The sequence below is a fragment of the Telmatherina bonti genome (assembly GCF_933228915.1).
Source record: "Telmatherina bonti genome assembly, chromosome: 11".
NCBI classification, from domain to species: domain Eukaryota; kingdom Metazoa; phylum Chordata; class Actinopteri; order Atheriniformes; family Telmatherinidae; genus Telmatherina; species Telmatherina bonti.
This window is the reverse complement of record NC_136629.1, coordinates 32,190,628-32,203,878: the sequence shown is the minus strand read 5'-3', so window position 1 is coordinate 32,203,878 and position 13,251 is coordinate 32,190,628. Positions and strand designations below refer to the sequence as shown.

Genomic DNA, 13,251 nt, shown 5'->3' with positions numbered 1-13,251 from the left:
TGAAACAAAAGCTCAGTCAACATGAGTGTTGTGTTTGTCAGAAATACCACCTGAGGCCATCTCTGGTGGCATTTAGAAGGGGAAGTGACTGACTATTAAAGGTAGCGAGGTTGCACACAGCATCAGTCCTGAGTGGATCATTGTGTTGTCCACAAACACTGTCAACATGATGACCCGACTGCTGCTCGGTGCCGTCCTGCTGCTGGGGAACCTGACCATCTCTACCACAGCACAAGGTACATCACCTGACTTCATTTAATGTTAGACCTTCTCTTAAAAACCTCAAAATCTCTTTAAATTCTTTTTTTGATATTTGTCAGTGTTTTTTTTTTTTTTTTTTTTGTGGAACCTGCACGGCGCATGTTTGTTATCTAAACACAACTAGGATTAGTTTAAAAAATTTTCAAGGACAAATAATTCACATAAGGATTCTCCAAAACCTCCTGCGTCGCTTTTATTTATCCTTCTGCTTTTGTTGCGGCTAGTTTAGTTTACTCAAAATGTGACTTATTTAGATTCTGAAAATGTTTCTGAGAAAACATGTAAACTTATGCATTTAACTTGCAGCTGCAGAGATTTTAGGCGCCTTTTTCAAACAACGTGGCTGAATTGAGTAAAATAAAAGGGGGTGTTGCATAATTTCTATGTTGTGTTTTTTTTTACAAACACAGAGCATTAATTTCTTTTCTAAGGTCAAAATAGTTTATGTTCAAACAAAACTAATGAAGTGATCAAACTTTTAGAAAGCCTTAAGTATTTGCTGATACTGGTCCAAAAGTCAACATATAATATATAATATGAATGGTGAACAACTTTGACTCTTCCTTCACTGACTTGTTGTGTTTGATGGCATCTTTATGAGGAGTCCTTTTTGGGAGCAGGATGCTCATCTTGGCCAAATAAACTGATTTTTCTTTCTTTTTCCTCTTTAATATGTTGACATTTTTCAAACTGCAGCATTTTGAAAATAATGGAGTGACTTAAAAAAAAAGATGTTTTGGAGCTTTAATGGTTGCAATTGCATGTTTTATCAATTTAAATTGATTCGTCCTTTATATCTCCTTTTGTGTTATCTTTTACTGTTCATTCTTTTCCGAGAAACTTCTGGATGATTCTCATTATCAGAAATTTAGCAGTGACTGGTTTGCTGCTGAAGTTCACCTTGAACTCCTCCTTGTGTTTCAGAGTTGCTCAATCCACCTGAACAGGTGAGGTTTGACTCTGTAGACTACAAAAACATCCTGCTCTGGACTCCGCCCACTAACAGCTCCTCACTGCAGTATAATGTACAGTGGAAAATGTGAGACTTTATACACACACACACACACACACACACACACACTTTTTATTCAATACTTTTCTACATGTTTTTTTTCAACCAAAAAGCTTTATTTATTTTCACCTTTAACAAGTTTAAATGTTCAGACGAGCTCCATGAAGCTCACCTGCGGCGTGACGACACAGATGCTTAAAAACATGAATAATTTAACACCACATGTAATTTGAAACTCTGAAAATGTGTTAAAGGGAAGAGTGAAGGTCTTATCAAACTGGGTGTTTCTGTGTACAATAATGAAGCATCGCCACAGAATTAATTTGTGTCCAAATTTTCAGCTTTATACCTACAAAGGTGGAGTATGTAAGATTTTCAATATTTTCTAAATAAATTAACTAAAAAAAATAACTACAATCATAATTAGATAGTTTTTTTTTTAAACATGTAGGTTCCAGTCTGTTCATATTTGATGCGTTATTAAATTACAAGTTTAATTAATGACAAAGACCCTTCTTGAATGTTTTCTGACCAGTTAAAAAAAAAAAAAAAGTACTTTTTTTCCACCAGTAGGGTGAGTATAAGCCCATTTATTGCAGAGCGGCTCTGAGCTACAGCTCACAAGCGATTCCTGCCCTCACTGGAGCCGGCAGGAGGGGTGAGTTTTGCTCATTACTGCCAACCTGTGGTCGTTTGTGGAGGTAGCAGTTTTGTGGTTTTGCTCACGACCTGGTGTTTGGCACCTGATGGTGGAAAGAATCGCCTTGAAATCTTACATACTCTGCCTTTAATCCTCAACGACTAAAGAAAGATTTGGCTTTTTATTTTTATTTTTTTTCATCACTTCTGGATGTTGCACATTTTAGATGCAAGGTTTTTGTTATTACCTGAAGTTCCGCTAAAACCAGCATCATAACATTAAACAATATAAAATATAGATTATATAGATCAACAGTAGATCTGCAGTAGATCTACTGTAGACCCCTGTTGCCTCTGGTCTGAATCCCTCCTCTGCGTTTCGTCTCTTTCCCTTATCAGTTACGGTGAGCATGAGTGGCTGAACGCTGACAGCTGTCAGGGCATCCAGAAGCTTCAGTGTGACCTGAGCAGCGTCACATCTGACACCAGGGAGTGGTACTATGCCCGTGTGAGCGCTACCTCTGTGTCTACCAGCAGCAAGTCAGCCTGGGCCCTCTCGCCCAGGTTCAGCCCACGCTGGAACAGTAAGTGTTCACACAGATCCTCCTGGTCCTCATCCGCATCCTCCACGCCGGCGGCTTTACCTGCTCGGCCTGCTGCAGGGACCCTCTTTGTCAGGGTTGTTGTCTTCCTTCACTGCAGCCTACTGGTTGTCGTTCAGGTCCCACCTGAACGGCCGTGACCGAGGTGGTTCTTGTAGTGGAGGCCTCTGTGGTCTTGTAGAAGGGGGGCCTCGGTGTGGACAGATCCTAAAGATATGGCTTCATCACAGCAGCCTGATATTAGAGACTAGAATTTGTTCATGTAAATGGGATTGGTGGGTGGGGGGGCTTTTTGTGGGATTTTTCTGTACTAATTTGTCTGAGATCATGAATAATGAGCTGCTTGTTTGTAACTTGGTTGTATTATATGTTGGGGTATGTGAAGGATTATTTTTAATTTGATGTTAAAATGATTTTAACTTGATATTTAATCACTGTGGCTTTATGTAAAGCACTTTGTGCTGCTCTTTAGTAGGAAAAGTGCTTTATAAGCACATTTTGAGTTGATATAGAACTTAAATATCTAATAAATAGAAACTTGCTATTAAAATTGGACTTAATACAAATATTGAAATAATGAATAAGTATAATGAAACTTTTTACAAGTTTCTTTGGATTTCTGTTTTCTACAAACATTAGAAATCTATTTGGCCTGTTAAGAAAACCAAAATAATGTTTTCCTGCAGTTTGCTTTAGGTTGAAAAGTTGATATAATGATGTCTTCTAGAAGCTGTGTCAGTCTGTCATGATTTAGTGTTTATTTTTCTACAAATAAACTCCATGAAATGTGCATCTCTGCAGCCAAAATCAGCCCTCCAGCTCTGAGGCTGAACTTGAACAAGCAAGGCGTCGTAGTCCAAGCGAAGCCCCCTCGAGTGCTCGTCCGTAAGATGCACAGAAGCCTGCACCACAAGATCTACGTCATCCAGTCCGGTGGAGAGGAGGTATTTATTCATTCCTCTGTCCTCAGGCTAATTATATCAGACTAGTTTATAGAAATTCCAGCTTTGCGGGGGGGATCCCGAGGCGTTCCCAGGCCAGCCGAGAGATATGATCCCTCCAGCGTGTCCTGGGTCTTCCCCGGGGTCTCCTCCCAGAGGGACGTGCCTGGAACACCTCACCAGGGAGGCGTCCAGGAGGCATCCTAACCAGATGCCCGAGCCACCTCAACTGGTTCCTCTTGATGCGGAGGAGCAGCAGCTCTACTCTGAGCCCCTCCCGGATGACCGAGCTCCTCACCCTATCTCTAAGGGAGAGCCCAGCCACCCTGTGGAGGAAACTCATTTCAGCCGCCTGTCTACGAGATCTTGTTCTTTCGGTCATGACCCACAGCTCATGACCATAGGTGAGGGTAGAAACCTTGATCGACTGGTAAATCAAGAGCTTCGCCTTCTGGCTCAGCTCCTTCTTCACCACGACAGACCGGCGCAGAGTCCGCATTACTGCAGACACTGCACCGATCCGTCTGTCGACCTCGCGCTCCATCCTTCCCTCACTCGTGAACAAGACCCCGAGATATTTAAACTCCTCCACTTGAGGCAGGACCTGACTCCCAACCCGGAGAGGGCAAACCACCCTATTCCGGCTGAGGACCATGGTCTCAGATTTGGAGGTGCTGATTCCCATCCCGGCCGCTTCACACTTGGCAGCGAATCGCTCAAGTGAGAGCTGGAAATCACGACCAGATGAAGCCAACAGGACCACATCATCTGCAAAAAGCAGGGACCCAATCCTGAGGCCACTGAGCCAGATCCCCAGAACACCTCGGCTGTGCCTAGAAATTCTGTCCATATAAGTTATGAACAGAATCGGCGATAAAGGGCAGCCTTGGCGGAGTCCAACCCTCACCGGAAACGAATCCGACTTACTACCGGCAATGCGGACCAAGCTCTGACACCTGTCGTACAGGGACCGGACAGCTCGCACAAGGGGATCTGGTACCCCATACTCCCGGAGTACCCCCTACAGGAGCCCCCGGGGGACACGGTCGAATGCCTCCTCCAGGTCCACAAAGCACATGTAGACTGGTTGGGCAAATTCCCATGCCCCCTCCAGGGCCCCAAAGAGGGTATAGAGCTGGTCCACTGTTCCGTGGCCAGGACGAAAACCGCACTGCTCCTCCTCAATCCGAGATTCAACTATCCGGCGGACCCTCCTCTCCAGGACCCCTGAATAGACCTTACCAGGGAGGCTGAGGAGTGTGATTCCCCTGTAATTGGAACACACCCTCCGGTCCCCCTTCTTAAAAAGGGGGACCACCACCCCAGTCTGCCAATCCAGCGGCACTGCCCCCGATGTCCACGCGATGCTGCAGAGGCGTGTCATCCAGGACAGCCCCACAGCATCCAGAGCCTTAAGGAACTCCGGGCGGATCTCATCCACCCCCGCGGCCTTGCTGCCAAGGAGCTTTTTGACCACCTCAGCGACTTCAGCCCCAGAGATAGGAGAGTCCACCCCTGAGTCCACCAGCTCTGCTTCCTCATCGGAAGACGTGTTGGTAGGATTGAGGAGGTCTTCGAAGTAATCCCTCCACCGACCCACAACGTCCCGAGTTGAGGTCAGCAGCTCGCCATCTCCACTGTACACAGTGTTGATGGAGCACTGCTTCGCCCTCCTGAGATGGCCGGATGGTGGACCAGAATCGCCTCAAAGCCGTCCGGAAGTCTTTCTCCATGGCCTCGCCGAACTCCTCCCATGCCCGAGTTTTTGCCTCGGCAACAGCCGAAGCCGCATGCTGCTTAGCCTGTCGGTACACATCAGCTGCCTCCGGAGTCCCACAGGCCAAGAAGGCCCGATAGGACTCCTTCTTCAGCTTGACGGCATCCCTCACTGCTGGTGTCCACCAACGAGTCCTGGGATTGCCACCACGACAGGCACCAACAACCTTACGGCCACAGCTCCGGCTGGCCGCCTCAGCAATAGAGGCACGGAACACAGCCCATTTGGACTCAATGTCCCCCGCCCCCAGAAGTCCAATAACAAAACACCATTTTGGTTCGGGGGGGCGGCGTGCCTCCCAATCACTCCTCTCCAGGTCTCACTGTCATTGCCCACGTGAGCATTGAAGTCCCCCAGCAGAACTATGGAGTCCCCAGAAGGAGCACCCTCCAGCACTCCCTCCAAGGACTCCAGAAATGGTGGGTACTCTGAACTGCTGTTCGGCGCATAAGCAGAGACAACAGTCAGGACCCGTCCCCCCACCCGGAGGCGGAGGGAAACTACCCTTTCATCCACTGGGGTAAACCCCAACGTGCAAGCACCAAGCTGGGGGCCGATGAGATTGCCTAACCTGCTTGGCACCTCCCACCATGATCAACTCTAGAGTGGAAGAAAGTCCAGCCCCTCTGGAGGGTACTGGTTCCAGAGCCCAAGCCATGCGTCGAGGTGAGTCCAACTATATCTAGCCGGAACCGCTCAACCTCGCGCACAAGCTCAGGCTCCTTCCCCACCAGAAAGGTGACGTTTGACGTCCCTAGAGCCAGCTTCTGCAGCCAGGGATCGGACCGCCAGGGTCCCCGCCCCTTGCTGTCGCCCAGCTCACACTGCACCCGACCCTTACGGCTCCTCCCGCAGATGGTAGGCCCACGGGAGGTGGGGCCCATGTAACCCTTTCGGGCTGAGCCCGACCGGGCCCCATGGGCGAAGGCCTGGCCACCAGACGCTCGCTCTCGTACCCCACCTCCAGGCCTGGCTCCAGAGGGGGGTCCCGGTAACCCGCGTCCGGGCAAGGGAACATTTATGCCCAGGTTTGTCGTCATCATAGGGGTTGATGAGCCGTGCTTGGTCTGGTCTCTCCCCTAGACATCTGTTTGCCATGGGTGACCCTACCAGGGGCATAAAGCCCCAGACAAGCTGCTAGGATCTTCGGGACACACAAACCCCTCCACCACGATAAGGTGACGGCTCAGGGAGGGGCCCCCCTTTTTCTTTTTTTTTTTTTCTTTTTTTTTTTTGGATAATTATTATGTTAAAATCTAAAATGATCCCAGTAAAAGTCTAGTTTAAATTTAAAAAAGTCACTGGATTTCCTCTTCTCATCCTTTGAACAGGAAGAAACCGTTTGTCCTATTAAAATACATGGAGACACCTTACCGTTTCCATGGATATGGCATGAATTTCTAAACCTGCGACTGTAAAAACTCCCCGAGGAGCCCGATTATTTGATATTTAAAGATTCAAAGGCTAAGAATGGGAAAGGTTACAAATGAATCCTAAGTGATTAGTTAAGAGTGCAGCAGTGATTGGATGAGCTTTAGAGATTTAAATGACCAAATAATATGCCAAAATAAGATGTTTGACAGCGATCAGGAAGGTAGAAAAGAATTAAAAGGAGAAAAAAATAGTGCATGAAAATATGAATTAATAGTTTGTCATGAAATTCCTTTTCCCCTTGTCCTCATTAACTTATTTATAAATTTTTGGCGAGTATCTGGTGTGTAACCAAGATATTGTACTTTTTAGCCACTGATTTTTACATTTAAATCTGCCAAAGTGACGCTGCTAATCAGTATAACGCCATTTTCAGCTCCACATTCATTAAAAGTTTGTGAAGTGTGTGTTGCTGACAAAACAGCTCATCAAGCAACAGAAAAGTCAAAAAGAAAGATTTAATCACCTGTCATGTTTGCTGTTTTACTCCTAAAACGCTGGAGATGATCCAGAAATGAAACAGAAAATGGAAGCAGATTCTTACAAGGAAGAAGCTGGAAAAGGAAAAAAAAAACTTGAGATCTTTCTTCATAAAAAGGGTGACTGATTTCACTAAAGGAATTGGCACTGAAAAGAATGACGGCTGGTGTTTACAGAAAAGAATTTACTATGCAATCATATTTTTAAACTTAAGAGGAAGAAGAGGTGGGAGAGGAAGTGGAAGAGGAATCGCAGTCGATAAAAAACAAGAAAAAGAAGAAGAAAATATTAGACCTCGTGGTGTGTTCCTGCACGTGTCCTTCAGTCTGACAGTGGAACTTTACTTTCTCCTCCTCAGAAAGTGTTTGACATGGATTGCTGCTCCAACAAACTGACTCTGACCGAGCTGAAGCACAACACAAAGTACTGCGTCCAAGCGCAGACCTTCATCCCTCTGCAGGCCAAGAGCAGTGCCCGGAGCTCGGTGAAATGCATCACTACGCCCTGATCGCACAGGTATCCACACAAACTCTACCTGCATCTTTTTTTTTGTCTCAGCTCAGTGAAATCTTGCAGAGAAAAAAAAAAAACGGATATATCCGTGAGAATATATTACAGGCGTCTGGTTTGTGGGTCTGCACCCAGACCAGTCAGATAGGATCGTTGGCAAATGAAAGGCATCTTCTCTTTTTAACAAAAGATCTCCAAATGACAAATCCAGTATCAGCTGTCATGTTACAATCAGCGAAGAAGAGACAGAAAGGGGGGGGGGGGGGGGAATGAAACTCCTGCAGGAGAAATCTCAGCAGGACTATAATTACCTCTGCTTACCCCACCCTTACATCTATTTTTAGATCTGCAAGTCTTCCTGAAGTTTTGTCTTCCATGCACCTCACTGATTTCACTCTTTCTGCACTTTTTTCTCTCTTTCCTGTAGACAAATGGGTGACTTGATCTGTCATCCATCCCTACAGCTTCAATCATCGCTACCTCGACGACCGCATCCATGATTACCCGTGCTTGTAAAAGTGATGCTGCTTCATGACTCAAAGCGTTAAATGGCTGACAGGTGGCTCACACTGCGAACATCCGCTTTATCAGATTGTTTGACTTGAATGATTTCGGTGTACGAAGCTGTACACCAAAATACTAAAAACCTCAGCGTGAAGCTACGCTGAGGTTTTTAGTATTTTGGTGATCCTGGAAATATTTCAATATGGAATTCTTCTAAGTTTCTAAGCGTGATTTAGAGGATCAAAATTTTAAACAAGAATATGTAAGTTTTTCTAAGTTTAGACTATATCTTAACATTTGATTGGAATATCATAATTAAGACTTTACAAAATTCTGATTAAGAATTTTAAATCTGACTTTTTTTTTTTGGAAAATCTTTACATTATCTCAGAATTCCACCATGGAAATTCAGAATTTTGATGTAGAATCTCAGAATTCTTATTTAGGATTTTAAATACAAGTCATTACTCAGTATCCAAAAATTCCACTACAGTATTTGAGTCCTGGTGATATGTGCTGGAGTTCTGATGTACAATCTTGGAATTCTGACTAAAATTCTGAATGATTCTAAAGGAATTTGCATAGAAATATGACAAAATCTTGGAATTTCAATTTGTAATTTCAAAAACTATCCTTAAATTCTAAAATGATACCTTAGTTTTCTGAGTTCAAATTTAATGTTTAAAAATTGTGATCTGGAATATCCAAATTCTGAATTAAATTCATAAAGTTCTGATGGAATTTTCAACTCTGAAACTCTAAATTCTCTGTGATGGACTGGTACCCTGCCTCTCTCCCAATGATTGCTGGGATAGGCTACAACTTCCCCTGAATTGGAACAAACGGTTAAGAAAATGCATGAATCAGTTCTTCATTCCTTTAGGAATTCTAGCAGTATTTAGGAATTCTATCTCAGAAACTTGGAATTTATATAGTGAATCTCAAAATTCTGATTTAGGATTTCAAACCTAACTCAGTATCCAAAAATTCCTATTAAGTATTGAAAAGTCCAGACACGAACCTCAGAATTCTGATGAACAATCTTTAAACTCTGACTTGGGAACCTAAAAATTCCACTTTTCTCCCTGGAATTCTAAATGATTTTTCTTTTTTTTTCCCCCGAAATATGACGTTAAATCTTGGAATTTCAAAAACTATTATCGAATCCTAAAATACAACTTAGTTTTCCAAGTTCAGATTCACTAACTCAACATTATCATCTGGAATATCGCAATTTTGACTTCAATTAATAAAATTCTAATTGAGGAATTTTTCATTCTGAATTCCTTTGTGAAAACTTAAAAACTTGAAATTTTGATGTAAATCTCAAATATTTGAGTTCAGATATGTGAAACTAAAAATTCCAGTTCAGTATTAAAAAACTCTGGAAAGTAATTTTAATGTAAAATATAAGAATTCTGAGTTGGAATTTAATATCTTTGACTTTGAATTCAAAATTCAAAATACTTATTTTCATCAACTTACCTGTTTGAGTTGATAATAAGCATTGCTTCATCCTGCTCCTTTTCAGACTCTAAAACGACCGTTACTTTTCGTTAACCTGTAGATTAAATTGTGGTATTTTGTCCTAAATAAAAAATGATCAATCAATCAGTATTTAAAAATTCTTACCTAATTTTACGGAATAATTATTTGATTTCAGAAATTTTAATAGAAAATAGTCAGTTTTCCCTCTGAGACCTCTTGAAAGTTCAGGAGAAAACTTGTTAATGTAGGCTTTGATATTAGTTTTATTACTGTCATTATGAAAGAAGGATTTATTATTATTTTCTTGTCATTTGAATTTTTGTCATTGCTTTGTTTTTAAATATTCACAGTGAAGCCGCTTACAGCCATTTTCAGCACAATTTAATTCTTCATCAAATTTAAGAAAACAGCATGTGAATACACCCATAACTAACAATAACATTGTATGAACTCAGATCAGCCTGATCTTTGTTATCTACAATTGAAGATATGTGACAGTGAAAACTTTCATAAACTCCACTGCAGAGCGAACAGGATACTCATTGTTATATCTGATGTCTGTGTTGCACAAGCCACTCTCAAATAAAACTGTCCATTTCACCGTAAAGATGTCTCATTGACTTATTAGTGAGCTTTGAGGTTTTGTCCTTATAAGAAATAACTTCTATGTAGTGCTGGGCAGTGTTGCAAATTTAGTATCGATCTGATACCAAATAAATTCAGGGCAAGTAATATCAATACTTTTTGCTTGAAATATCTTGATTAATAATTTTTTTTCCTATGATCATAATGAAATAATTACTAAATTGATGACCAAAATTAGAGACTTGAAATTTTTTTTTTTTTTTGTAACAAAGTAACTATTTTTAAATTTTACCACATAATTGCTTGAGAGAAAAAAAAACCCATCAGTGCAAACTGGTTTATCAAAAGTAAAACACATTCTGACATTCACAACATTTGGCTTTTTTTAACCCCCAAAACAGTCAGCAATTAAAAAAAACAACCCATATCATCTCGATGGTATAAATTTGATACTGACACTAACCTTGGTATCGCAAGTATTGATATTTAGATCGATCTGCCTGGCTGTACGTCCAGGTAAAGTAGCTGCTGTACTCGGCTCGATGACAAATCTGTTGAAAATTTCAGTCAGGATTTGATTAGGTATAAAAATATTAATATAACAAATATTAAAAGGCAGAATAGTCTTAATGTTTCCAAGATCAATAATGAACCGTATATTGGATGAGAGAAAAAGCCAAAAGACAACAAATACTCTTGATTTAAACTTTATTCAAAATGTTGATAAACTTGAAACTCTTGATCAATTGGGCGTGAAATAACCAATACTGTAAGGAACACAAACACCGCTCACTGAAAGCGTTCAGTGATTTAAAGGAAGGTTTGCATTTAACAGGAAGTCTCGTCATTAGTTTGGGTGACGCGTCTTTCAGCTGCAGTGCCGAACATCGTTTTTCTCTTCAATAGCAGCAGGTTCATTTAGTGGTTTTGGTCCTGAGGACAGAGAGGCCTCAGTGCTGGTTCGCTCCAACTTGGTCCTGTATCCGGAGGCCTGACTGTGCTGCACTGGAGACTGGGCTCATAAATAGTATTGCTGTGATTGGACCAGTGCAGTGGAATGCTTGTTTGGGAATGTTGAGCCATTATAACTCTTAACAGACAAAAAAACCCCACAGTTTTGTTTGCTGTGGTTGACAAACAGCAAACTGGGAGGAATGTAAAAGGACCAGTGCTTTCTATTTACAGATGCCCGTAATTCTAAGGCTGGCTTGTAGACGCACCTTTGTACAGCTTTATGATTGATAAGGCCCTTAGTGTTGTTCCTGGCTGGGAAGTCAGTGGTCAGAAAGTACAAAACAAGGAATACTTCACATTCTACGCGATCAGAAAATGCCTCAGTAGTTTACACAGTAGAAATATTCATACTATCAGGGAATTCATCATTTGCTGTTGATGAATCCTTGAGCCCTTTCACGTGAACTTCGTAAGACAGCGAGGAAAAGCTGGAAGCATGGAAACAGAAGCCAGATTGATTATTACATTTTCTGGATAGCAAGGCCGACACACACACACAGTCAAGTTCAGAGGTCTAAAGAGGAAACCTGGTTCATAAAGACGGAGCCCTTTGAGATGAGTCTGGAGAAAAAAACCATTAAATTGGCTGTTTGTGTAAATATTCACCTTCTTCAGCCAAATTTAAATATCTCTACACCTTCCTGAACTTGTCGTGAGTGATTGGCCAGTCTTTTGTTTAATTTAGCAAAAACAAAAAAGTACAAATAGAAACAAAACTGACTTGACTAAATGTGAAACCAGTTAAATGTAACAACTCAGATATACTGAACAAAATCTGCACTGTTAAATAACTGAACATTAAAACAAACGTAAGATTTACAGTACATTAAAATGCAAAATTTCCTTGCCTTACAGCTTTAAATGCAAAATATAAAAGACCTAGTTCTGTTTGGACCCTTGCAGGCTGTGCAGCTGTCATTACCGTCTCAGCTAACCTGCTGTCAACATGAAGATTTCACGATAAATTCATTCATTTGGGGCCGGGTTTCCTGATAGGAAGTACTCCTCCACACCGCTGCGGTGCGGCGAGTACTGCAGCTTTACTTTAAAAAAAACCAAAACTTTTCTATAAATAAGAAAAATCCATTTCAGCAACACAGTCTCAACCACTGAAAGACGAGACTGCAAAAGGACTTCCAGTGTTTTTTGTTTTTTTTCTCCTTCTCTTTTTTTTTTTTTTAAAAACCCGCATCTCTAAAATCTTCTGGACATTCTGGGTGGAAACAGTCATGCATCCCAACTACGATCCATCATGTAACCTGTCCCTAACAGTCATAAAACATCACATAAGCAATACAAAACAACTGCCAGCCAGCATTAGGCTCACAATGGATAAAAAGAAATATTTACAAACAAAGCAAAATGATTTTTTTTTCCTTTTTTGTTCAACATTTTAAGGGTACATGCATGCATGATTCTTAAGACAAAAAAAAAAAATATCTAAGAGGGTGATCATCACACAGCTTTGAAACTGACTGGAATGTACTTCCTGCTGGTTGCTACGGTAAGGTCAAGTCTGTCCATATTAAATTACCTATAAAAATATATATAAATAAAAAGGTGAGGGTTCTGTGTTGCGAGCGCTGCAGCAGCGGTCAACGTTGAGCTGCACTGACAGGACAAAAGGAGAAAGGGAGGAGGCGAGGAAGAGAAGAAAACATAGCCGTCGTGAAGGTGGGATGAGAGGGAGAGCTGCAGATCCAGCTCTGGAACGTTCCGCTCTGGCTTCCAGGCTGTCTCTGTGTTTGGGATGAGATGTGGCTTTAGGTAAGGCAGATTGTAGAGCTCGTGTGACGCAGCAGCATCACTGTGTTCCAGATGTGAGACGCAGATCTGTTCTACTTCTACAAGAACTTGAAGCAAAGGCAATCTGGCTGTAAAACCTCCAGGAACTCTCTGGAACAGGGATCACCAATCCTGGTCCTCCAGGGCCGGTGTCCTGCAGGTTTTCCAAGTGTCCCTGCTGCAAAACACCTGATTCAAATCGATGTAGCAGACATGAGCAGA

The 13,251-nt window shown here is 42.1% G+C and overlaps 1 protein-coding gene across 1 annotated transcript; it reads left to right on the top strand.

Moving 5' to 3' along the window:
• Positions 1 to 169: 169 nt before the first annotated feature.
• Positions 170 to 7,651, top strand: il22ra2 (interleukin 22 receptor, alpha 2; the record flags this gene model as incomplete). The annotated part of the gene is made up of 5 exons (XM_079248825.1): positions 170 to 236; positions 1,186 to 1,300; positions 2,312 to 2,496; positions 3,316 to 3,458; positions 7,502 to 7,651. The coding sequence occupies 5 exons, from the start codon at positions 170 to 172 to the stop codon at positions 7,649 to 7,651; spliced, it is 660 nt and encodes a 219-aa protein (XP_079104951.1).
• Positions 7,652 to 13,251: the final 5,600 nt, after the last annotated feature.